The following is a 26370-nucleotide window of genomic DNA, read 5'->3' on the forward strand; positions in this document are numbered from 1 at the left end:
TAGGCCTTTATTATTTGACTTGGAAATTCTGGTTAAGGTTTTGCATGCAAGCACACATAGGTTAATATCTCAGCAACTGCTTGAGGTATTGCATTGAGACTTGATACAATGGTACTCAACCATCCAACCTACTTAATTTACCAAGTGAGATACTCTAGTTTGCATTTAATTCAAATACTTGCCTTTATGATTTCACTCAGAAATTCTGGTTAAGGTTTTGCATGTAAGCACACATAGGTTAATATCTCAGCAACTACTGGATGAATTGCATTGAGACTTTATACAACCACCCAACCTAATTGAATAATCAAGTTAGATAAAAATTCTGGTTAAAATTTTGCATGTAACCACATTTATGTTAATATCTCCGCACATCATGTATTGCATTGAAATCTAATGTAACAGTGATCCATGCATGTTTCGCCAAAACTTTTCAATCCTTACACTGAAAAGCAGCGGAATAGTCGAGAGCGCTGTCTCTGTGACAGCTCTTGTCTCTTTGGTCTTTATTCATACTGGCCAGAATATGTTTACCAAAAAAATCTTAATAGAGATTGATAACTGTTCAGGTTGGACAAAAAGCATGTAGGTTGTTTGTTCTAATAATATAAACTGTAAATGCTTCAGAAACTATATATATAATTTTTCATGATATTTGTCAGTATTTATTCTCGTCAACATTTAAATAATATTAGGTGAAACTTGTTTATTGGTCAAAATGTGTTTGATTAGAGTGGCCTCAAGTTCCACTTCATATGAATGAAATTTGGTCAAGTTTTAGAAAAAAACTATGTTCTAGTTTTATAGGCCATATTCTCTTCCCAAGCTTTCCTTAAAGAATGAATGTAGGTAATATGAAACAGGAGTCACTAAGTCAAGTATTAAAAACCTTAAAAATTGCTATTCATAGAGGTATCGTTTCCTCATCATAAATCACAACTTAGCCAGCAAGACTTTTCAACAAATAAGGCATAACATGTAAAAAGTTAATAATTAGGCACATATTTTAGTGAATAAAAGCTTGTGAACATATTATTGAAACAAATAATGTGTCTGGTTCTGAGGTGAGCAATAAAGCACATTGCTTAGTAACAATTGAGCTAGCTCATTATTAAAAGTTTGTTTTAAACTTGAATTAAATGAATGCAAATCATATATTATTATTTTTAATCTATTTTTTTTTTTTTAGTTACATTGTTCTGTTGTTAATTTCCATACTGACTTGGTCAATTATGGCTAATTGTCTAATTATATTTTAACTTCTAACCTAAATGTATCATTGTACTTTTGAGTGTTCTGTTAACTATATTGCACATTACCCTATATGACAGTATAAATTCAATAAAACCTTATTAAGTTCCATACATATTGGAGCACATGGTAAGCCTCTAGAAATGTCACTTCTTAAACCTAGATTCTTGATCTGTTCGCCACATTGTTTTGTTAATTTTTTGTTTATAAAAACAAATGATTGTTTAATGTCAAGGAAACCTTTTTAAAGTTAAAATGTAAATGAACATAGATAACTGTCAAATATTATTTACCATTTAATAACTGTCTAAAGGCAAAATTTCCATTCATTTTTATACGCCCATCTTACGATGGCCGTATTATGGGAACACCCATGGCGGGCGGGCGGCGGGCGGGCGGCTCCACAATGTTGTCTGCTCTCTAACTTGAACATTTCTCATCCAATTTCCACCAAACTTCATGAAAGTGTTTGTTGGTGAAATATCTAGGTCAAGTTCGATAACCAGCCAAATCGCTTTAGGCACTCCAGAGTTATGGCCCCCTGAATTTGTCAAAATTGGCCATTTTAGCTTTGTCCGCTCTCTTACTTGATCATTTCTCATCCAATTTCCACCAAACGTCATGAAAGTGTTTGTTGGTGAAATATCTCGGTCAAGTTCAATAACCAGCCAAATCGCTTTATGCACTCCAGAGTTATGGCCCCCTGAATTTGTCAAAATTGTCCATTTTAGCTTTGTCCGCTCTCTAACTTGAACATTTCTCATCCAATTTCCACCAAACTTCATGAAAGTGTTTGAGGTGAAATATCTAGGTCAAGTTCGATAACAAGCCTAATCGCTTTAGGCACTCCAGAGTTATGGCCCCCTGACTTTATCAAAATTGGCCATTTTAGCTTTGTCTACTCTCAAACTTGAACAGTTTTTATCCGAATTTCACCAAACTTGCTACTATAAATGTTTGTTGGTATATATTCTTGGCAAAGTTCTATAACCAGCCAGGCTCTTCAGGATTATGGCCCTTGAATTGGTCAAAATTTGCCATTTTTGCTTTGTCCACTGTCTAATTTGAACAGTTATCATCTGATCTTCACCAAACTTGCTGAAAATATTTGTTGGTAAAATAAATCGGTCAAGTATGATAATCAGCCAAATGCCCCGAAGCACTTCAGGATTACTGCCCTTGCCATTTAAGCTTTGTCTACTCTCTAACTTGAACAATTCTCATCTGACCTTCACCAAACTTGCTGAAAATGTTTGTAGCTATAAAATCTTTACCAAGAATGTTTGCCGGTATAAATGCTTTGCCAAGTACACACTGATTGTCTCTTGGGTACGATTAAGGATGAATTTAGAATCCAAGAAATTATTGATGGGCGTATTTTGTGAGTGTCACTCTTGTTATATTTGATTTGGGTCCCTAGGGTCATGGTCACTGTAACTAAAAATAGAAAAATGCTTGGTACTGAATAACTTCAGTTTTAATACATTTAAAACTGAATCTCACAATAAAGGCTGAAGTTCTTGTTGCATTGCAGCATTTCTAGTTAACTTTTTAATTTGACTCTTTTTATTGCTTTCGACAGGCACATATTACATCATTATTGTATTCATTTTTAAGACAAAGCCTCATTTAATTGAGCGTGCTGTCCAAAGACAGCTCTTGTTGACATAATTATAAGACACCTTATGTTATGGTTTATATGAACAATAGCTGTTTCTGTGTATGTTTTAGAAGAAACTTCCATTTCTTATCATATTGATGGACATAGATATACATACATATACAGGATTATTGACATCTGGCCCCAATTTCTCGAAACTTCTTAAGCTTAACAGGCTTAAGTCGGTTATTTAAATTAGCCAAAATACATACTGAAAATGGATTTTGATAAATAAAAAATGGTTTATTCTGATAATCATACAGAATATTCCTACATAATTTCTAAAAATTCTTGAAGAAGTTAATATAACACATTTTATAGAACAACAAAAATAGTGAGATTAGCTTAATCCTGTTATAAGAGACTTAAGAAGTTTCGAGAAATTGGAGCCAGATTCTTAGGATTAAATTTACTAATGTTCTGTTCATGTTCAAAATAGATACAGTTATGGTAAATGCATAGTCTTGTTTGTTTATAACATAGACAACCATGTCTTTTGGTTGTCCTGGTCTCCTGTCCTGTTATGTGAATTGGGTTTTATGGACATCTTCGATATTGTAGGTCCAATTCTAGTGTCTAGCTGGAAAAGTATTTAGCCTAGGGAGACCTTAGTTTGGGTTATCATGTTGGATATGTCTAAATGTTGGCATGTCGGGAAATGACAATTTTAGGCTATGATTTTAGGCTATGACAATTTAAAAATGTAGACGTTGCTGGGCAAGGCTCCACACCCAAGTGACTGTCGCATTATATTCTTGAAAAAATGCCTTGGGCTTTTGGTTTGTTATGAATTTTGCGAGTCTGGCAAATATCTGCATTATAAAATTCATCGACATACAGGTGACAGAGAAAAAGGTCAATTTTCAATGATTTCAAAAGATTTATTAATCTAAAAGGGGATCATCATAAATGAATACAGAGAACAAGGTTAATTGATTTGACAGAGGATTGATGCAGAGCTTCAAAAATTAAGGAGACAATTTCAGAAAAATGCACATAAATGATTTTTGTTTATTTGTGTTGTTTGATAACTGCTGTGTGTCAATTTTTATTTAATTTCATTTTACCCCCCAAATCACACTTCACACAATACATGGTTTCTACACTTTAGGTTTGTTATACTGTTTTATAGTATCTATTGAATACAGTAAAATTTCTGGTCATTGTATTGCAAAATTTGTGCTAATAATTTGCAATTTCAGAAATTCTCATTTTTATTTAATTTTTCAAACATTTTCCCCAAAATTCACATTTCACAAAATTACATAGTTTCTTTACTTTTGATATATTAAACTGTAATATTTATGAAATACGGTAATTCTGGTCATTCTATTGCAATATTTGAAAAAGTTATTGGCAAATTCCAGAAATTCTCATTTCCATTTAATTTTTCATACATTTTACCCCGAAAATCATATTTTAAAAAAAAACTGTGTTTCTATATAATATGTAATAATGTTAAATGATATATATTAGCTGCAGTAGTTCTGGTGTTTTTATTGCAAAATAAGGCAGAGTTATTGGCAAAATTCATAAATTGTCATTTTCATTTAATTTTTCCAACATTTTACCCCAAAAATCATTTTTTGCGCCATATAATTGTTCTATGATTTAAGTATATTAAATATGTTGCCTGATATGACATAAATTCATCAAAATTATTTTTGTGCAGTTTTCTCCATTTTTTGTTCAAAAATCTCCGTTTGTATACATTGAATAGAGAACAGAGGTGTTGAAGCACTGCTTCAACACCTCTGAGAATGAGTATAGTATAGTGCAACGCTACCACAATGTATATAGACTATAACACAGGTTCAAATTTACAGATAGAGAATAGTGCACGCCACCACAATGTATATAGACTATAACAGAGGAATTGATGTAAAGTTTCAAAATCTCTGGTTGATACATTGCATAGAGAACAGGGGTGTTGAAGCACTGCTTCAACACCTCTTGACAATGAATAGAGTATAGCGCACGCCACCACAATGTATATAGACTATAACAGAGGAATTGATGTTAAGTTTCAAAATCTCTGGTTGATACATTGCATAGAGAACAGGGGTGTTGAAGCACTGCTTCAACACCTCTTGACAATGAATAGAGTATAGTGCACGCCACCACAATGTATATAGACTATAACAGAGGAATTGATGTAAAGTTTCAAAATCTCTGGTTGATACATTGCATAGAGAACAGGGGTGTTGAAACACTGCTTCAACACCTCTTGACAATGAATAGAGTATAGTGCACGCTTCCACAATGTATATAGACTATAACAGAGGAGTTGAAGTAAATCTTCAAAATCTCTGGCTGTATACATTGTATAGAGAACAGGGGTGTTGAAGCACTGCTTCAACACCTCTTGACAATGAATAGAGTATAGTGCACGCTTCCACAATGTATATAGACTATAACAGAGGAGTTGAAGTAAATCTTCAAAATCTCTGGCTGTATACATTGTATAGAGAACAGGGGTGTTGAAGCACTGCTTCAACACCTCTTGACAATGAATAGAGTATAGTGCACGCTTCCACAATGTATATAGACTATAACAGAGGAGTTGAAGTAAATCTTCAAAATCTCTGGCTGTATACATTGTATAGAGAACAAGGGTGTTGAAGCACTGCTTCAACACCTCTGAGAATGAATAGAATATATACCGTGCACAGTATATACTGGTATAGAATATAACACCAGTGTATGTACTGTCACGGTGTATCGTGCATATCCATATAGTGTATAGAGTCTATGCACTGTGTTGATATAAGATATCAATCTCAACTTGGTCTAAGCATTCTAGATTTAATATTTTTTTCTAGATTCAAATATTTCACTGTTTAGGAGATTTAGCGCGAACCTCGGCGTTTTGAACGAGTCATAATATTTGTATCCCTAAGCAGTACGCACGATTCGTCAAGATTCGCGAAGACGCCGTCACGTATGTGCCAACGACTAGATACGTTTCAATAACGTTCTGTGACCCGAGGACGATCGTGGCCACCACGATTGTTCAAAGTTAATTGGCTTTGCGGCAAAAAAACTTAAACATGAACAACGATAGTAAAATATTACACTGCTAATGGTCATGAAAACGTCCCGATTGCTTTTCGTCGTCACGGAAAATCTCATCTTTTCGATGCGTTTAACGATTACTGTCAAAGGTACCGCCGCTAAGAATTGGGCGATATGGTGTGCCATTGCATATGCCATGAACATTTAAAAATATATTAGATTTTAGTTATATTTAGCAGAACCAGTATTACTCTGGTTCAAAGCAGTCTTTGTTGAAACTGGTAGACATTTATTTAAAAAACATCAATATAACACAAACTTCCTCTTTCCTCTATCTCTCACGGGTTTCATTGTAAACAAGCAAAGATTTGCAATGATAAGTGTCCGCAAACACACCGAACACCAACTAAAATCTAAGGGTGAAGTATAAAATGTAATGCTGATAACTTGACAATATGCACGCTCGTGTCCAGACGCTGATCGTATACTAAAAGTTAATATATTGCGAAACAGGAATAATTATTAACCATAAGTAAAATCACAATTAATAATTAATTTCAAATGTCCCATTAAAGAAGCAGTTTTTTCCACTCTATATTTGCACTTCTATTGATAAGTTGAAGTGTATGTAAGAGTTTAATCATTTCAGTATTTCTACCATTGAAGTCCATTTGAGACAGATTAAAGGGGATTTATTAAGGTTGATGCAAAACTATTTTTTACTTTAATTATTATGTTTACTAATTTGACATAAATGATCAAAATAAAAAAAATCATTTAATTTATGTACAGATAAAAAATATATATTACCGATATTTTTACTTGAAAATGTGTGTTCACTGCGCTATTAATTAAAAAAAAATCTCTTTATTAAGGCTAATATTTGTTATCGATACACAAATCATATGTTTTTTATATTTTTATAACTTAACTCAAATGTTTGTATTAACCTATATTGTGCCCATTTAAGTTGGCACTTTTAGCATTATTAATAGAATGGCAGATTTCCAAATCACTATTATATTACTTATACGTAATCGAAATAGCTCTTGGCAAAATTTCAACGAACTGAACTTGAATCTTCCATGTTTTCGTAAATTGGTTTTTGTAGCATACATTGTTTTACGAAATAAATAATAATGAAGATGTAGCGAGTCGACTTAAAAAAACACACACACAAAACAAGAACATAACAGAACAGAAATATGGTTTATTTGGTCTTAAACATATTGTTTCCACTTCATACACATAATTATAACACAAAATGTAAATGAACAAAGACAAATAATACAGAATAAAACACATAGTAAGGCATAGACATGAAGTTAATGAATGATATTAATAAATGAGTTTCTATAATTGCAATAGCTTTAGTTATATAAGTACACAAATTATTTACACGATTTTTTTTAAGACAGCAACACAAGAAACTTCCACATTTTTAATATAACGTTTTCTTACCTTTTTTCAACAATCACATTTTTAACAAAGTGGAGCTCTTCAAAAAAAGGCTCGTGTAGTATTTACACATAATAAACACTGTCTTTATTTTTCTGTTGGCACGTTGTGATCCGTACCATCCAGTTTCGACACGTAGTTTATGATCAGATAGAAGCATCCTCGTCAGACTTCTAGTAACGCGTCGATTATTTTGTTACTATATTTAGAAATTGTATAAACAGTTAACACACCACCCTCTCGCCACATGAAACCGTCCATCATTCTCTGTTTGAACATTGGTATAAATTTGATTTCTGTCGACCATGGCAGAATTATTCCATACAAAACTGGAACCTATAAGTATATCCCATGGCCGAGAGTGTAAGACAGGTTCATCCCGACCCAAGCGTAGGGTGTTTTGCGGAAACGAGGTTTACCGAGTTCCCGCAAAACACCATGCACGAGGGTCGGGATAAACCTATCTTACACGAGCGGCTATGGTAGATGCTATTTCTCCCACCTCAGTTAAACAAAATTGTGTAAAAATGTATTTTTTGCTGGAACTCTTTTGTGCGTAGTGAAAATAAATGCGTATGGATATTTGATAATTCGTGGTTGTCATGGATATGCTCGCAGTGATTCAGATTATGTTACTTGTCAAATCGGTCTTTAAATAGTTCGGAGGAAAGTGGAGCATTATTTCTTGAAATATGCGTGAAAACTTTTTTTATGGTGACATTTGAAGCAAGAAATAGTTAATTAGCATTCTAAATATCGGCACAAGACAAGGTTTCTATGATGCTACAGACGACTGTCTTCAACAAGGGAGGTAATTACAATGTGGCGAAAATTAAAAAGGAGTCCCTTACGGGCATTTTATCTTCACCCGTTGGCAAGATTATAAGTATCTTCCATGGCCGAGAGTGTAATATAGGTTCATTCCGACCCGAGCGTAGGGTGTTTTGCGGAAACGAGGTTTACCGAGTTTCCGCAAAACACCCTGCGCAAGGGTCGGGATGAAACTATCTTACACGAGCGGCTATGGTAGTTGCTTTTTCTCCCACCTCAGTTAAACAAAATTAATTAAAAATGTATTTTTTGCTGGAACTCTTTTGTGCTTAGTGAAAATAATTGCGTACGGATATGCGATAGCATGTGGTTGTCATGGATACGCGCGCAGTGATCCAGTTAATGTTTATAGTCAAATAGGGTTTTTTAAATAGTTCTAAGGAAGATGAAGCATTATTTCTTGAATGATGCGTGAAAACTGTTTTATGGTGACATTTGAAGCGAGAAATAATTAATTAGCATTCTATATATTACCATACGACAAGATTTCCTTGATGCTTCTGACGACAGTCTTCAACAAGGGAGGTTATTATAATGTGGTGACCGTTAAAAAGGAGTTCCATACGGGCATTTTATATTCGCCTGTGGGCAAGATAAGAATATCTAGCATGGTTAAATTATTGGATCTACTTATCTGAGGTGGGAGAAAAGAATTTCTAGCATGGTTAAATTATTGGATCTACTTATCTGAGGTGGGAGAAAAATATATCTTCTTAACATTACTCCACCAATTATGTTTGCCGTTGTGTTGATTGTGCCAACGTATGCATCAGGGTTTCAGACAATAATTATAGAAAACTCTGAAAAATTCATTTTTTTCTGACTCATCATGAAGGAACATGTCAATGACATGTAACACATAACCTTTTCAATTACCTACTTTCCGTATAAGATTATGCACCACCATTTTTTTCCAATATTAAAACAAGTTTATATATCAAATCATACAGATAAAGTCGATATGCATTGTTATCAATTGTGAAACGGTGATTTATCCGCCTAACCATTCCGTAGATAGCCTATTCCTAGATTTTGTAAACATACCTTAGTGTAAAACAGTATGATCGCTTTTCTACAACAATATGTAGAATTTCCTCAAAACAAACCTAGAAGTGTCAAATGCATAAATGCAACAATCGCTTTGTCTCAATCCCTGTGTAATTTTTGATTCCTCGTTAATTTAAGCTCAGTTTTCCAAACACCTTGCAAAATACGAGAGCGTTTCACACACTCACTTCTTTAAAAGTTTTAGCCAAAGCGCTGTCATTTTCAGCAGTGGTTATCTCTTTCGATCAATTGTAAATCCATGTAAATTTGTCGTGCTCCGTGTCTTGCTGCACTTCCCGCTTCATTGCACAGTCCATCCTTTTAGGGAGCCGTGTTGTCTGTACATCTAGCATGTGATGAGTGTACAAATGTATTTCTTTTAATTTACTGGGTATATCTGTCCAGTAGATTTAGAATTGAACAATAAGCAAAAACTGCGAAAGGTACATGCGTCGTTAGCGACGAGGTGCATCAGTAAGTAAAATTTCATGCGTTGTACACAACGATATTAATTTTGTGTAAGCTTTTGACAGTTTTCTTGTTTTGCAATTGTTTCATCTGTCGTCTCGTCCCTTTAAGCGTACTTTTATGATTTTGACTCTGAGACATTAATTTCAAAATCTAAGGGAAAACAACTTATTATGTTTCCCAATGCTTTGTGAAATATTCATATAATATTTTATTTCAGAGTTCAGCTATATTTTTAGAAACCCCCGCTAAACCTTAAGAAAAATTCTGGGTGCTGTCCATCTGTCCTTCCATAATTCACATTCTTCTTGTTGGAGCCATATCTTGGTAGGGTTCGGCCAGATAATATTTAAAAGTGGTCAAAATGTTTTCCTATCAAATCTACACCGCCTGTAAAAGTGGTTTTCGTGGGGTCAAATCTTTGTAACAAAGAAGAGACATTATATTTAGTCCAATATTAATCAATATTATTCAGAATATTTCCCTTGATGAACTCAAGGAAATGTTTAAAATTGGGTCACATGTGATCAAAGATAAGATCACGAAGCTGAATCTAAGATTTTTTGTCTAGAACCATGTCTTTGTAGGGGTTGGTTAGATTATGTTTAGATTTTGTTAAGTCAGAATGTTCCCATTGATCACCTCTCAACCACATGTAAAGGTTGATCTCATGGGGTCATAAACAATGCCACAAGGTCGTATATTGGAAAAATAGTTTTAACACACTCTTTAGGAGTTGAATTTAGTCCATCACATATGAAACCTTATCAAAATATTTTCTTTGATAAAATCATTGATAAATTTAAAAGTGGGTCATATGAAACTAGGTCATTAGGTCAAATTATTGAAAATTAATCATGTCCGCAATCACATAGTGGTATTGACTGGTAAGACTTTGTTCAAACTGTGGTCAGAATGTTCACCTTGTCTTTAAAAGTGGTTCAAATGGGGTCATACGGTCAAATGTTAGAGAAATCTTGAGAACAATCAAAGGCAATACATCCGCTTCATAAAACTTAATCAAAATATTAACCTCTATCGAATCTTTGATTAGTTTCAAACTTAATAACATGTGGTGTGCCAAATGTAAGAAAATTATTGTGGACACACTAGAAGCTATATTTTTGCAATATTTCTTGTCCAATCTTTATGAACCTTAATCAGAATGTTTGCCTTCATAATATAGAGTAAAACCACTATGTTACAACATGTATGTGAGATCTATATGCTACACTACATACAATATCCATTAATTTCAAATAATTGTAAACAAGCTATTATCTCATATCAAAGTTTCAAAAGTCCATCACTCTATAAGGTTAAATCAACTACATGTTTTGCTTGGACTATTTCACCTACACTTGATTTCCATTCCATCTACTTTACCTAATCAGGCAGAGAATGTAAATTAACAAATTTGATTGTTTCCATGTTAATCGCAGTTGAGAACTTAAAGAGCCCTTATTAAAACAAAAAATAATTTACATTTCGTCTACATGTTTAAAACATCAATTAAGCACCATGATAACCAATTGTTTTTAGGAAATAAACGAGCTAACTGGGAAGGTATCGGTAACTGGCACATTGGAATTAATATGGAAAGACGAGGAGCTTGTCTGGAAACCGGATGATTACAACTACATTTATTCAATAATGGTTCCCATCTCCGAGGTTTGGTACCCGCCCCTGTTCATTGGCAACCCGGATACCACCGCAACAGCTTTTAAAGTTGAGGACAGGAGCTATGTTCGGCTTTCGTCAGACGGCACAATCTCGTTCTATCCTTCCGGTGTATATTCAGTCAATAGTCCGCTGGATTCGAAATATTACCCCTATGATAAGCAGGTTGGTCATTTTAGATTTTGAAGCGAGTGAAAGTTAATTCATTGTAATTCAAATGTAAATAAATGTTAAACAAATTTGTCCTACTTTTTGAAATGCAAATGATTGTAATAACATTGATTAATAAAAAGAATGAAACGAAACCAATTCTAAAAATGTATATTTATTTTACTTGTTTTCAGACGTTCGGCATTCAATTTCTTGTCCCAGGTTTCATAAACACAGAAGTAAACCTCATTGAAGGAACTGTAACGTATATCGCATCGTCGTTCGAAGGAGACGGCGGATGGTCCCTGTTAAATCTGACAAGAGCGGTGACACTAGTCAGCCAATATACATCAGCAGCTACATTCACTGTCAGCTTAGAGAGAAAGTCGACGTTTATGGTTGTAAACATCATTCTGCCAATATTGTTTCTGGCTGTAATCAACCTGCTAGTGTTTGTACTGCCGCCCGATGCCGGGGAACGGGTATCATACTCCGTGACTCTACTCCTGTCGTTAGCAGTGTTTGTGACATTGCTTGGAGATAACCTGCCGAAAACGTCAGACCCGCTCCCCGTGCTTAGCTATTATCTGTTAGCAACCCTGACCCTCAGCACGCTCATGTGTGTTATGGCCATCCTGAATCTTTCAATATACCATAAAAATGAGCAATCTCGACCACCAAAGTGCATTTCAGTCGTAGCTGGTGCAGTACTTTGCCGAAATACATTTCTCAAGTCTCAGAAAGTTGAAGACATTGCCGAAACCGACATTAAACCGACAATGGAGAAACAAGGTGCAGAAATGAAGGTAGCAATCGAAGACAACAAGGAAGTAACGCTCAGCTGGAAGGATGTTAGTTACGCTGTTGATATTATGTGCTTAGTGGCATTTATAATTGTTATGTTTGTTATCAATATCTACTACCTTGTACAGTTAACATCACAATAGGCACCGAAATAGTTTTGCTTCGAACGACTTTTGTACGCAGCAGAAACGCTTTCTTATTTTATATAATTAGAATTGGCCTATTAAAGGATATTTAACGTTTTAAATGTCATTATTTAAAATTAAGTTTGAATTTTCTACAAAATAGCGTTATCAAATTATTATTATTTAATCTCATTTAAAGGAAAAAAACAACATTAAGAATGATTTTCTTCAAGTCGATATGTCATTGGCCAAAACCGAATGATTCATATTTTGTATTGAAAGAGAAAGATAAAATGCAAAACGTTGGAAAACATATACATGTATAAATGCCTATAAATAGAATTAAGGCATTAAAGGAACTAGTTTTACCAATTTGAATATCTTAACCAAAATTTCGAGTTACAATAAGTTCACCATAAAAAGATAGACAATTATTTATTTTCGAAATTGAAGAAGATATTGTAACAAAGTTGTAATACATAATGTGCCGTCCTTCTTTCGATCTAAAAATGGACAGTCGTCTGACAACACCTATTTTTTGCTTCCTGCTATACCAGTGTGTGTATACCACGTGGTTATTGCGTGTACCTTGTAGTTATCTCTGATTTAAATCTTCATTTTAAGCAAACTATTGCCTTCTGACATAACATATATGGCCTAATTTATTACATGGTATACAAACACAATGTATACACCACCTGGGCGCAGTGTGTTATTGAAATTATCACTATTAATATGTGTAGTACGGTATACTTTACGACCTCGCTCAACAAATGTCATAAAAGCAAGACCAAATGTTACAGGACTATTTTCCGGTAAGAAACCATTGTTCGTTGTATGTAACCTCCATTGTTAGTTTCTTCCCTTTGTTATTAAACAGCCTTTAAAGACTTATGGGTATTTTTCTTCTTAGTCTCTTTGGTTAAAAATAAGATAGCAGAAATATTAATACATCCTTAAATTCTTACTTATTCATGAGCTAAAGATGGATACCAGTATGCAGCATAATGTCAACCGTTAATGGTTTTGGAAAGCCTAAACTAAGAACTTATTGTCCATATTCAAAACTAAACTAGAATACAAATCTTAAAAATGTGTATAGTTAAATACGTTCCTTATGAATACTTTTGAATTCAGTGTTAAGATCAACAGTTTTAAACATGTATCATATAAATCGAACGTAAATACCTGATGTCTCCCCACACCTGCCGTCCACACATTCTAGGTCACCGGAAAAGGAGCGGCACGGGGTGCTGTCGTCACAGTAGCCGTTTATCCGTCCGTCTATCAAGATACAGGGGTATGAAATTTACATTTAAATTTTGTAAAATTCATTGAACTAAATAAAAGTAGAATGATTTTTTAAAACCTCTCATTCAAATTATTATTGTCTATTGAACACTGATAATGTATTGTAATGTACCAGATGCTAAAACTCGTTTTACGATATTATGACATGGTATGATATTGCACAGACAAAAATATCACTTCAAACCAATTTAATCGAAGATACAATAAACGTTCTGCTTAAAGATGCACTCTTACTCCCAAATAAGATTTTCCACAATAAATACAATTGTTTTAATATACCCAAAAGGATGAATAAATGTCGAAAACAATGGTTCTTACGAAGGATACCAGGTTAAATTTCAAAGGAAGGTTAAAAAAAACATGGGTTTTTCTACCTAGACTAAAGAAGATCACAAGTTAATCTTTTAGCATTCACCAATCATTTAATATTTTTGCGTTTTCAGCTTTTAAATACACGGTTACAATTTTGTTATCAGTATTAAATATTTTCCATTATGCATTATTTAGTAAGTAGTTAAAGGTTCATCACCCAAATTCTATGTTTGTTATACATGTATATGTATTGAATAAGAGTGTCACTTTAAAGATCTCATAACGACCCATAGAAAGTCACTTTCTGACGACCTGTCTGTCAGTCAAACAGAGTCATTCTTTCTTATCGTTGATATCTTGGTGTGAGAGAGCATAAACATCTCTGAAGAAGACATTAAGACAAAAAATAGCGAATAGAAAATGTGAACAATATTAGAAAGTATAATGTGTTACCTTGGTAACAATATGTGCTGTAAATATGGAAGCCTGTCGAGCAGCTGACGCAGACGTTGTCCGGATTTGAGCACGCAGCTTTCGAATAACCGGAACAGGATTACATGCGCCACCTAGCGACCCGGCTGAAATTAAAGGGAGCAATAGTTTCAATAAAGACATTTTTTTAACTTAAATTGGTATTCAATATTGGTCTTCATTGAATCTATGAACGATGTAGCTAATCAGATTACTCAATATAAGTAAACGGACCTTTAAAGTGAATGATGTATGACCATAAGAGTTAAGTCGTTTATTTAATTCCAGCTCCTATATGTGTGTTAGGTCGATTTAAGAGACAGCGAAAATCTGACTAAATTACTAGGTACCGAGTAGCTAGCGCTTGTAACATTTCGTTAAAACGTGCCCCTGATGGTGTTTGAACCACATCTTAGTTGCTGTGTTTTTCATACTTCATAAGTCGAAAAATGAGCAGAACTCAACAAGGGGTCATTATGCACCAGTCAATTGTAACCACGCCCCCAGGTCCGAGGGTATACCGGGGATAGCCGGGGAAATGGGCCGTGTTTTTACCTTCCAGGTGGCCCAGCAGTGCCGGGTGAATGCGGTGGTTTTGTCCTCGAACCAAAAACAGCGGGGAATGAGCCTTACCTAGAGTCCCTTGGGTGCAGGGGCATTTGTCGGGGATTTTACCAGCAGTTCGTTCCCGCAGGGTGGGGATTTTACCCGGGGTAATGGCTAGACCGAAAGTCAAAGTCCCCGCTATTCCCCGGACCCCGGACCTGGGAGGGGGGGGGGGGCGAGGTTACAATTGACTGGTACAGTATCTTGAGGCTAGTTTGCATGTTAAAATCATTTTGATTTGCTAATAGTATTTTTAAATTAATATTGACCTATCAACAAACAGTTTGGGTAATATTTTACCAAACAAGAAGTTAACCAGTTATTTACAAGTGGCTACAGCACGCGATTAGCATTAATTAGGTCATACCACTTGGTGCTCCTGCGGTCGGGTCTGTGACGGTGCCGTACACAGTCAGCTGCCCGGAATACAGCTTCATGTTCCCTGAAATACGATTGCATACATACATATCATTTATTCAACATTAAATGTTACAACATTCATATCCATGAGACATAACATATGACATAAATCATATACAAAACATCGTGAAGAGCAAATACATGGTCAATAGAGAAGTAGATTATTTAGTATCAAAAATATTCTTCACATTATTAAGTTTTCGATCGTAACAAAAATGTGTGAAACCAAAATTAACAAACACTTTGCACAGTTTCTTGCTGTCTGATGATAAAAGTGTAATGAACTTTTGCTGTGTTGGCCATTGGCAAAATATGTGTTGAAGTATTCTTTGCAAGGTTGCTCGTTAATATGATCGTTTCATATGATTTATTTAATATGTTTTGCATTTTGGCTATAGATTATATGTCATTTAATGCTGAATAAACGTTTTGTTATGTTATGTTATAAACAAATGTTAAAAGGAAGTAAAAAAAATGAACATTCACTGTAACAGTATGTGTATACCACGTGATAAATTACGTCATATATGCTACACCAGAAGGCAACATTTTGCTTAAAATGAAGACTTAAATCAAATATAATTTTTCTTTTACAAAACCATTTTAATTAAAACAAGAATGCACTTAAAGAGCCCCGCCTTCGTTTTATTACCGGAGTTTGATAACTTCATAAGGTGTGTATACCACGTGATATATTGCGTCATAAATGCTACGTCGGAAGGCAATATTTTGCTTCGGATTATGACTTTAAACAAAGATAACTTCACTATCTCTTTATCATTTCAAATGAAACATAGCGCAGTCTACATCGCTTACGGAGGCCCGCCTTCGGTCTTTTACCAGAGTTTGATTGAGAGTTTAGTTTTCATAAACACTTCGACAAACCTTTTCACAATACGGCCGTTTGACGGAGCACTGTCAAAACAATATTTTGGAAAAAGGTTTGTCGAAGTGTTTGATGAAACTAATCACCTTATCAAACCTCTGTAATAACACGAAGGCGAGGCTCTGTAAGCGGCATAGACTGCCCTTTGTTTTATTTAAATTGGTGTAGGTAATAAAAAGTTGTCTTTGATTTAAATCTTTATTTTAGGAAAAATGTTGCCTTCCGACGTAGCATTTAGGACGTAATTTATCACATGGTATACACACACTGTTCCCTATTTGTTTGGAAATGAAATCGAAACCCTAGTTAAAAAGTGAAAATTCCATTATCTTAATATCATTAAAACGAACAGAAACTAAAATAGCAATTTGCAAATAAAAACTGACAACAAAGTAACAATTTGGAACTTTCTTTAAGATATAGACATGTCCCAAACCGATTTCCATACTCTTCGGATTACTTTATTATAAGGCTTAAGGACTTACAACCAGCGTTATATGTGGCGTTAAGGGCTAAAGTCCAGTCCCCTACCGGATCTTCCTCCCACAGGTGAACGGTCATAAACTGATGGTTCGTCTCTTCCTCCGCATAGTCCCAGTACCGCGCGCTAAAATATACATGTTAACAATTCTATGACTTTTGTACATCTTACGTAACTGACATTGGGTAGATTATCTCGAACATTGTTAACGGTAACAACCTATCGTAAACGTCATCGTTGTTTACTTTCAAATCTTTGCTATTCTTGAAGTATATTGGATAATATTGTGTTCTGCACAATTTCTATAACGATTTGAGACAATAGCCGTTGTTTATATTCAAGTAAAATATCACAGTATCAAACAATTCACGCTACAGTCGAACCCCGTTGGCTCGAACTCGCTTGGCTCGATTGTCCCGTTGGCTCGAACTGGATGTATATAACCGATTCTTTACTATTGAATGTATGAATTCACGCTTGGCTCGATATTTCCGAGGCTCGAGGTATTTTCCCAGTCCCTGTGAGATCGAGTCAAAGGGGTTCGACCGTATAATGTAGTTAATCACTATTGTACTCTTTGATACCGAAACTGCAGAAAAATACAGCTGCACTCTCACAGATATACCCGATTTGCAACTTTTTTTATTTTTTGCCTTGGAAAGAGGAAAATTTTGCGTAAATATCTGCAAACCAATGATATAAGATTGCTGACAAAAATCAGATCGTAGATTTTCATAATTCCGTTCGAAAATTAATGTTTTAGTGCTTAAACCGTTACTAACGGTTTAAGAAAAACGCACAAAACATCAATTTTTTAACTTAAATATAAAAATCTGCGATCTAATTTCATTGTAATTTCATTGTCAGCTGTCTTATATAATTGGTTTCCTTGTATTTTCGCAAAAATTGGCTCGTTCTAAGACAAAAAATAAAAATGTTGTCAAAACGTTCAATCTGTGAGAGTGCAGCTTTAAAGTATAAAACAATGTTCTGTTTTTGTGGGATGCGAACCCACGCCGGTACAGTCAAGGAAAAATTAGAAAACCGACAACAAAACCTCACGCCCACAGGGACACAAACATACGGATAAATTAACCTTTAAGACTTTTGTTGAGCCGATTTACTAACGCTATACAAATGGTGGACTGAATAAAACAATATTTGAGTATAATATTTTTCGAAGTGTTTCAGCCTTCAGTGTCTTAATTGTAACACTCCAAATGAATTGTCACACTGTATTTCGTCATACAGATAGTGCATTTTACATACACATGAGCGCAACCCCTTTTATACCAGACTAAAATACATTTTTCAGTTTAATACTGTCAATGAGAATAAGAGTTTCGTGATTTGGTATATATGTCCGAATTGTCATGGTTATTATGTGTACTAAATTTCAAGTGAATATCTTGCATAGACGCCGACATATAATGACATTTTGACAATGCCAAAATGAAAATGAGAAAGAGAGCAGCTATTACAATCAAAGCGCGTTAAGCGTTGAAAGGCTGTAGACACCAAATGCGGGATTTTACTTGTTTTCCATTCAGTTCAAAGGCAATAACGATTGAACCCGATTTTTTACCTTGAGTGGCACCAGACTGTAGCTGATGAGTGCCTGTCATTACCTAAAAGAGTAGGTAAAGTGATGATTTTTTATACAATAAGCTAGTTTTAAAATATAAACTGATAAATCATTGCAAGGTTATTGTTAGTGTAAATCAAACTAAATCCGATATTGGCTAAGAAGTTTTGATTATTTGAAGTTGGTAATTTAAGGCAGAGTATTTTAGTCAACACATTTCCATCTACATTTGTGTGAATTATCTATAACTATCTATTCCTTCGATTCCTCACTAAAATTTGTTTAAGATATTAACTTTGCAATCTTAAAACGTGGAATTTTAATTTGCACTATTTCAATACGCATTACATTATTCGTCCTCTTTTGTAACCAAGGGGCATTAATTCTTTTAAGATGTCATGTCAAGAAGTAGATCTGACGATTAATGATTTCGTTTTGAATCATAAGAAAATAAAACGGTACTGATTATAAATAAGTGGTCAATTTCATAGTTTGATTCTCAAGTTTGCCCAAACATTTAATTCAGTAAATCAGCAGCTAGTCGTTATCGATTTAATCAGTGAAGCGGTAGAAATAAACAGTGGCTGTACCAAGTTATCGGGTAGTTTAAATAGTATAATGTAAACCACTAAAATCTTAAAGATGTAAATCTTTGACCATTAATTAAAGGCACAGCAAAAACCAAGCAGCAGGTGCACCTGAATAAAGTCACCTCCGTCCCTCCCGGAGAGTAAAGTCCCAATTGTACTTTCCCGCGCCATTCCGGTGTGTAGCGAATCTTCACGGTCACGTGTTCAATGTAGGCCACCTGGCACGCCGTCATCGAGAGCGTGTCTGTAATAGCTTCCGTGTCAGACCTGGAAACGATTGTGGTAAACGAAACATGTTATACTTATACAGTCGAACCCCGTTGGCTCAAAATCGCTTGGCTCGATTTCTTCGTTGCCTCGAACTGGATGTAAAGGACCGATGTCTTTCTGCTGAAAGAAAGCATTCACGCATAGCTCGAATTTCCTGAGGCTCGAGGTATTTTCGCCGGTCCCTGGGAGTTCGAGCGAACGGGGTTCGACTGTTTAAGAAAAAATTTGGAAATATTGAAATATAACCCACGTTTCTATCTACCATTACAACCGCGATGATAACATTTCGATTCGGACCAGGGATGGTATTCAATATACAACTTAAGTCAATCTTACGGTCATACATCAGTGATTGCACTCACTGTATAGGTCCTTTATTTATAACACGTACTCCGATTAGCTACATCGTTCTGAGATCCAAGTAAGACTAATATTGAATAACACCCCTTGTAGGACACTGTTTTATCTTAAACAGCTATGTGTGAAACGGACTTTCATGACATGCGTAAAATATTTACAATGAGATCTTACTAAAAATATTATCATTTATCAAAAGTGTTTCATTTTATACATTACAATTTGTTTTATAGATTTATCAGTGAAATAAAAATAATATTTCACCGTTTTAAACAGTGAAGTAACAATTTGATAATTTTTTACAGTTCAAATAGTAGCCCAAAAGCCATGATACTAGAATAGTTATATTAAGATACGATTTTGTCCGTACCTTAATTAATTTGTCCGTACCCTGTATTAGTGGAAAACTCGTAACAGGAGAGAACGTCAGGCACAGTCAGCCAGGAGGGCGCCGCGTCCACCATAGCTTCCGCATCCAGCAGACCGAAACCAAAATAATAACTCACTGAAGCATGAATATAACGCGTAAATTAGTTTGACATGTGAACATGTTGCTATATAGTATATATAGTTGTTGTATTGGTGAAGAAGTGGTGGATCCGTGACGACATCGGCGATCGAAACTGTGTGTGACAGACGCCTATACGTCACAAAGGGATGTTTAAAAAGGGAATGTTTTTAAAAAACATACAAACCATGTCATTCTTTTTCTATGACACTTGTTAAATAAAATAAGATCTTACACTTAAATGAATACATAATTATCCTCATTTTCATTTTTGTCGAATGTCTGAATGGAATTTGCCTGAAAACAACGTTTACGGCCATTTGACAACAGCTTTACACGAGGTTATTTAGATGGATATTTATAATAAATTGACATCAGCAGTATATGAATGGACCTTAGCGCGTAGAAAGATGCTTTCGCGAGTACACAGACCTTACCTTATATGTTTAATATTATGGTTACTTAAATCCGTCATTTTACAGCAAAGTTAGTATTAAAGGACGCGTTTGCGAGTAATCCACGTAACATTCTGACTCAATATTAATGGTCAATTGATACGAGCTTTACTTACCTTCTTTCCCAGCAGCGTTAGTGTAGACGGAAGCGTTCGAGTGTAACCCGGTATTATTGGCCGTTTCTACAATCAAGTGATGCATATCTCGCCATGTTAGGTCCGGACTGAAAAAAAACAAACAAGTGTGGATAATTTTTCGATTTGCACAAAAATACATAACCATGCTGAGGAAAATGACCAAGCTTTAAATACTAAGGCGAGTATGAACGTCAATATACGTTTGCAAAATCTGATGTTTAAATTGATTGGCAATGTAAAGGATGTATGTTGTTCAGTCTAACCAACAATTCTACTGGGTACAAGTAGTCCATTTAACTAACTTATTTTTCAGAAGGGACAACTGCATTGATTTAATTATGTATTGTATCTCAGTTCCCTCCCCTGTACTAGGTTGATCTTCGTTATTTATAGAAGTATTATGTAATATAGTTCCAATGAGGTTTTAGTCAGAATTGCCAGAATTTTACGAGTTCAGAGGAGAATTCCCTTCCATATCCGTACTTTAAAGTTTGTTAACTGTTAATATATCCAAATTATCACACACTCTTACTTCTGAATAAACAGGAAAAGATATAAACTAAACATTATTCCATGTATGTTTCAAAAACTGATTTGTATTGAAATTTGGAACTCTCGAGTATGATTTTCAACTTCACATGGACTCAGTTGAATTTTCTGGTCTATTACAAAAGTCTTGAGCCGAAACTCAAGTTTAACCATAGGTTAACATTTTGTGTGTTTTAGTATAATGTTTATGTTTTATTGTTTATTTTGTATTCTCTGATTACTGCGTTTGCCAGACATTGTCCCATTTTAGCACGTGTCATAAACTGCATGACGTAGGTATCACGAGATCGGCGCGCAGTAAATATGCAGATGTATTATATATAATAATAAAAAAACTATGACTAAATGTATTGTTAAAACACGTGTCAACTGTATACACGCATACTTTGCCTCGAGCGTCAACGCAAATATCCCGGCAGCCAGAGGGCAGGCGGCAGAAGTCCCGGAAAAATCGCTCACGCAGTCGTCGTTGGGTCCCGTCGTATACTGAAACACAATGTCTATGTTTCACATAGATTTAGGAGAAAGTTCAAACATTATCAAGAACAATTTTCCGAAAGGTTTAGTGTATTCGATAACAAAGCAATCCTCAGGTGAAAAGAAACCAATTGGAGGTAAGCTCGACGACGCGAGGGACCGACCTTTTAGCTCGAGTCACATAATGTTTCGAGATGTGACTTTATTGCCTTCTTCATGAGGAACAAAATATAGGAAGGAGAGGCCTAATGTCAAGATATCTTGTACAATGTGTTTTGCTTGGCTCGAATTTTCGTTCACTCAAATTTTTCTCGACGACTCCGTCGATTTCGAGCGAACGGGTTTCGACTGTATTTATGGCAAATTCTAAAACGTAACCTACTATGTCCGGGTTAGGATCGTCTCCGCTGTACGTTCCGGCCATGGCGGAAGTACACCACTCGGCGTAGTACGTGGGCGCCCCGGTCTGAGAGACTGCGTTAATACCGATCGTATAAATACTGCTCGCGTAACCGTCTGCGTTGCAATCGTCTTCGTCCTCCCCGCCATTTCCGGAAGCCCAAACATAAATGGCACCCTTGCCTGACCGACCCTACAAAAATAACCGAGCGTCATGATAAGGGAGGTGAAGATTATAAGTATCTTTCATGACCGAGAGTATAAGATAGGTTCATCCCGATCCGAGCGTAGGGTGTTTTGCGGAAACGAGGTTTACCGAGTTTCCGCAAAACACCCTACGCAAGGATTGGGATGAACTTATCTTACACGAGCGGCTTAGTCCAAATAATTGTACGTTGACGGATTTTTTTTTAGATTTTTGATATGGCAAATCCTTCACGTACAAATTGTTTAGTATCAAAAGTGGGTAGTTGTTCCGATCAGGATTCCGGGTTAAAGCATATAGCGTCTATAAAATATCATAAAAACAAGAAATATTACCAGATAATGTTATTTTATATTAGTTCCGTACACAAAAATTAAATATCCAACTTATAATAATGAGTTTGACGGCTTTTCTTCATTTCATTCTGTCAAAACATTACGATATATACATAAAGGGCACCTGCAAGGCTTTAGGGCACAGTTTTAAATCGCTCGGAACATTTCGGCCATGGCCGAGTTGTAACGATTGTATAACGAGGTCTATCTCGAAGCTTTGTCGGAGGAGGCCGAGTTATTACGATTGTATCGAGTTGTTCCCCTTCGCATAATTGTTGTCTGTGTCAGTCAACTTTCGTTTTATTGGAAAGGTAAACAACATGTTTTAATGCATTAAATGCTTGTTCAGTGCAAAATAACATTTCACTTACATGGTAAAATATGAATATAACTCTTTATGATCAATTTCAACCATAAAATACTTCACTTAAAACAATTTCAATATTTTTATAACACCCCCGTTTTTTGCACATTCCCGTTTAGACGTTAGGGATTGGAAGAATCCCGTATAACACGTCTATTATTTTAGACTAACGAGCGGCTATGGTGAGATGCTTTTTCTCCCACCTCAGTTAAACAAAATAAAGAAAAAAAAATGTATTTTTTTGCTTGAACTCTTTTGTGCGTAGTGAAAATAAATGCGTTTGGATATGTGATAGTTCGTGGTTGTCATGGATATGCGTAAATAGTTCTGAGGAGAGTGCAGCATTATTTCTTGAATGGTGCGTGAAAACTGTTTTATGATGCCATTTGAGGCGAGAAATAATTAATTACCATTCTAAATATTGCTAAGTATAGATGGCCGGTCATGGTGCTTCTTTTTTCTCTTAAACAGGGTGAAGAATCACGTGACTTAAGGGGGTCAAAAAAGTAATTTGAAATTAACGTCACGTACTTGTATGTTTACATCGGTTGTGACCCGTGGTGACCCATGTAAGAACCCCTTTAAATCACGTGATCCTCACCCTGCTACAGATAACTACACATACTTTATCAAAGACTCCTTCATTTGGCTTCTATTATCTCTGTATTCTTATAATTCACTTACATCAGTGACACCAGTTTTTAACGCCTCTTCTAAGACATCCGAAAGTGGCGAGATATTTTCTCCATCGTCCACCGGGCCCCAGCTGTTACTATAAATATCCACGTAGTCGAGTTTGTGTGTTAAGGTGGGTTCCCACTGCCGATCAGATCAACTCGATCATCCCGATCACCCAAATTCCCCGATCAGGCCCGACCATGCTCGACTAAAGGCGAATACACGACTTCTTCTCGACCTCTTGTCGATCACACACGATTTCCACACGATTATTCACGACTCCTTCACGACGTCAACCCGACCACCTTTCCGATTTCCGCTCGATCATCCCGACCTTTACACGATCCCTACACGATCTCAACTCGACCTACTGGATCTCTGCTCGATCGGTGTCAGATCTTTCCCCGACCCGATCGTCATAGTCGTACTCGAGTCGTAGAAGGTCGTGAACAGTCGTGTACCAAAACTTTTAGAATAAAAACTTCAAACAGTGTTGATCATTATCACTTCATCCTGAAACTTCATGGTATATGTTGTGTCCAGCATAGTATACATATTTATGGAGATTGAGCAGTTGCAGATGTGGGCCAGATGGTTAGAGCTCCAGAGAGACAGGGCCATTGCAGTGCTAGAGTTGGAACAAGAGGAAGAGGCTGAGGGTCGTAGGCATAGACGTAGGCGACAAATGCGCAGGAAAATATGGATGAAGCAGTGGCTTGCACGACGACCCCTGTATGGGCATTATGAGCAACTGCTACAGGAGCTAAACAGGGAAGACCCAAAAGGATACAAAAATTTCCTAAGGGTAGACGCTGATATGTTTGGGGAGCTTGTTGATCGCATATCACCCAGAATTCAGAAAAAGAACACCAACTTCAGGTAAATCATGGGTTTGATCCCCATCATTTTCACGTATTTCTGAAATAATTAGTCATCTAGTTACTTTTCCAACCAATTGACATCAACAGCTCTGTGCAATTGTCACTAATATTTAAGAAATTTTAATACGTTGTATAATAGCAGGCTAGTTATTACTTATCATTGTTCAATCTCTATTTCAGGGAAGCCCTGGAGCCTGGATTGAAGTTGGCGGTCACTCTTCGTCATCTCGCAACTGGAGCCTCGTATTCAGACTTGATGTACTCATTCCGAGTGGGAAGTAACACAATAAGTAAATTCGTCCCTGAAGTTTTGGATGCTATAATACAGGAGTACTCTGAAGAGGTTTTGCCAGACGTCGTCACTGCTGAACAATGGCAGCAGATTGCAGATGACTTCCGAACCAAGTGGAATTTTCCTCATGTCTGCGGGGCTCTTGATGGTAAGCACGTGAGGATAAAGAACCCGAAGAACTCTGGATCTCTGTTCTATAACTATAAAGGCTTCTTTTCCATAATACTACTCGCACTCGTAGACGCAAACTACAAATTCATCTGGGTAAGCGTTGGTGCTAATGGCAGTGCATCCGATGCCCAGCTATTCAATAACACTGAACTCAGAACCATGCTAGAAGAAAACAACCTTGGTTTGCCTGACCCTGATCCACTGCCTGGCGATGACATGAACACCCCATACTTCCTCATTGGAGATGACGCCTTCCCGTTGAGAACTTGGATGATGAAGCCATACTCCAGACGCAACTTGACCAACGAGGAGCGCATATTCAATTACAGGTTAGACAATCTTTTGAATTACTATTGGCAAAATAGCTATGCATTTAATCAGAAATTTGTTCTTATAAACCATCACCATCCTTTCATTTTAGGTTGTCCAGGGCTAGACGAGTGGTAGAAAACGCCTTCGGTCTTCTCGCTATGCGGTTTCAGTGCCTACTTGGCTGCTTGAACCAGATGCCCGAAACCGTTGACTTGATTATTCTTGCATGTGTCACACTGCATAACCTTATCAGCATACGGTACCCTGCCATTGCAAGACTGGCCGTCGACCAAGAGGACGAGCATAACCAATTAGTACCTGGTGAATGGCGCCAAGGAAGACAGTTGGCTGATGGTGATCGGACCCATGGAAGAAATGTGGTGACATCCGCTGGGGTCAGTCAGAGGAACTACATTAAACACTACTTCAACTCCCGAGCTGGTTCAGTTGAGTGGCAACAGAATATGATTTAGTGTGTTAGTTACTTTGGAAAGATATTTTGATGAAGTGTATAACCTATATGATGCGAGTATGCACAAGTTATGTAGTTATTAAAGTGATTTCCGATATGTTTAAGTATATTATAGTAAGTCATCTTCTATTTGGATATGATAGTTTCCATGATATGTTTGTTAATGGAGGAAATAAGCTTCAAGTATACATGTATATACAATAGAGTTGATTGTTTGTTTCTTGATTTTATGCCCTTTTTCGAAGTATTTCAATCATATCACGGTGGTGAGTTAACTTAGAACATGACCTAAGTCGGCAACAAGAAATAGCCACATACCAGTAATTTACAACTTTCATTTATAGTTCACCCTAGTTT

The 26370-nt window shown here is 35.9% G+C and overlaps 3 protein-coding genes across 3 annotated transcripts; 2 read left to right on the top strand and 1 right to left on the bottom strand.

Annotated features, from left to right (window-relative positions):
* Positions 1-11383: 11383 nt before the first annotated feature.
* Positions 11384-12507, top strand: LOC128235572 (neuronal acetylcholine receptor subunit beta-4-like). The gene is made up of 2 exons (XM_052950385.1): positions 11384-11575; positions 11755-12507. Exons 1-2 carry the CDS (start codon positions 11384-11386, stop codon positions 12505-12507), a joined length of 945 nt encoding a protein of 314 aa, XP_052806345.1.
* Positions 12508-13654: 1147 nt separating this feature from the next.
* LOC128235573 (furin-like) lies at positions 13655-24305 on the bottom strand. The gene is made up of 10 exons (XM_052950386.1): positions 24295-24305; positions 23892-23979; positions 22287-22496; positions 21813-21913; positions 20858-20964; positions 20169-20283; positions 19260-19418; positions 16981-17102; positions 15557-15631; positions 13655-13773 (listed from the first exon to the last, which is right to left on the bottom strand). Exons 1-10 carry the CDS (start codon positions 24303-24305, stop codon positions 13655-13657), a joined length of 1107 nt encoding a protein of 368 aa, XP_052806346.1.
* On the top strand, positions 24027-26370 carry LOC128233933 (putative nuclease HARBI1). Its single transcript, XM_052947821.1, has 3 exons — positions 24027-24764; positions 24947-25558; positions 25651-26370. The coding sequence occupies exons 1-3, from the start codon at positions 24409-24411 to the stop codon at positions 26012-26014; spliced, it is 1332 nt and encodes a 443-aa protein (XP_052803781.1). The 5' UTR covers positions 24027-24408; the 3' UTR covers positions 26015-26370.

Source organism: Mya arenaria, chromosome 5, assembly GCF_026914265.1.
Source record: "Mya arenaria isolate MELC-2E11 chromosome 5, ASM2691426v1".
Classification (NCBI taxonomy): domain Eukaryota; kingdom Metazoa; phylum Mollusca; class Bivalvia; order Myida; family Myidae; genus Mya; species Mya arenaria.

Excerpts from the sequence above, each read along its gene's own strand:
- LOC128235572 (XM_052950385.1), top strand. The coding sequence starts at position 11,384 with ATGGTTCCCATCTCCGAGGTTTGGTACCCGCCCCTGTTCATTGGCAAC. Across the intron at positions 11,576-11,754 it reads ATTACCCCTATGATAAGCAG|ACGTTCGGCATTCAATTTCT; the intron begins GTTGGTCATTTT and ends ACTTGTTTTCAG.
- LOC128235573 (XM_052950386.1), bottom strand. Across the intron at positions 21,914-22,286 it reads ACGATCCTAACCCGGACATA|TATACGACGGGACCCAACGA; the intron begins GTAGGTTACGTT and ends ATTGTGTTTCAG. Across the intron at positions 20,284-20,857 it reads TAACGCTGCTGGGAAAGAAG|TGAGTTATTATTTTGGTTTC; the intron begins GTAAGTAAAGCT and ends TTCATGCTTCAG.
- LOC128233933 (XM_052947821.1), top strand. The coding sequence starts at position 24,409 with ATGGTATATGTTGTGTCCAGCATAGTATACATATTTATGGAGATTGAG. Across the intron at positions 24,765-24,946 it reads AAAAAGAACACCAACTTCAG|GGAAGCCCTGGAGCCTGGAT; the intron begins GTAAATCATGGG and ends TCTCTATTTCAG. Across the intron at positions 25,559-25,650 it reads GAGCGCATATTCAATTACAG|GTTGTCCAGGGCTAGACGAG; the intron begins GTTAGACAATCT and ends CTTTCATTTTAG.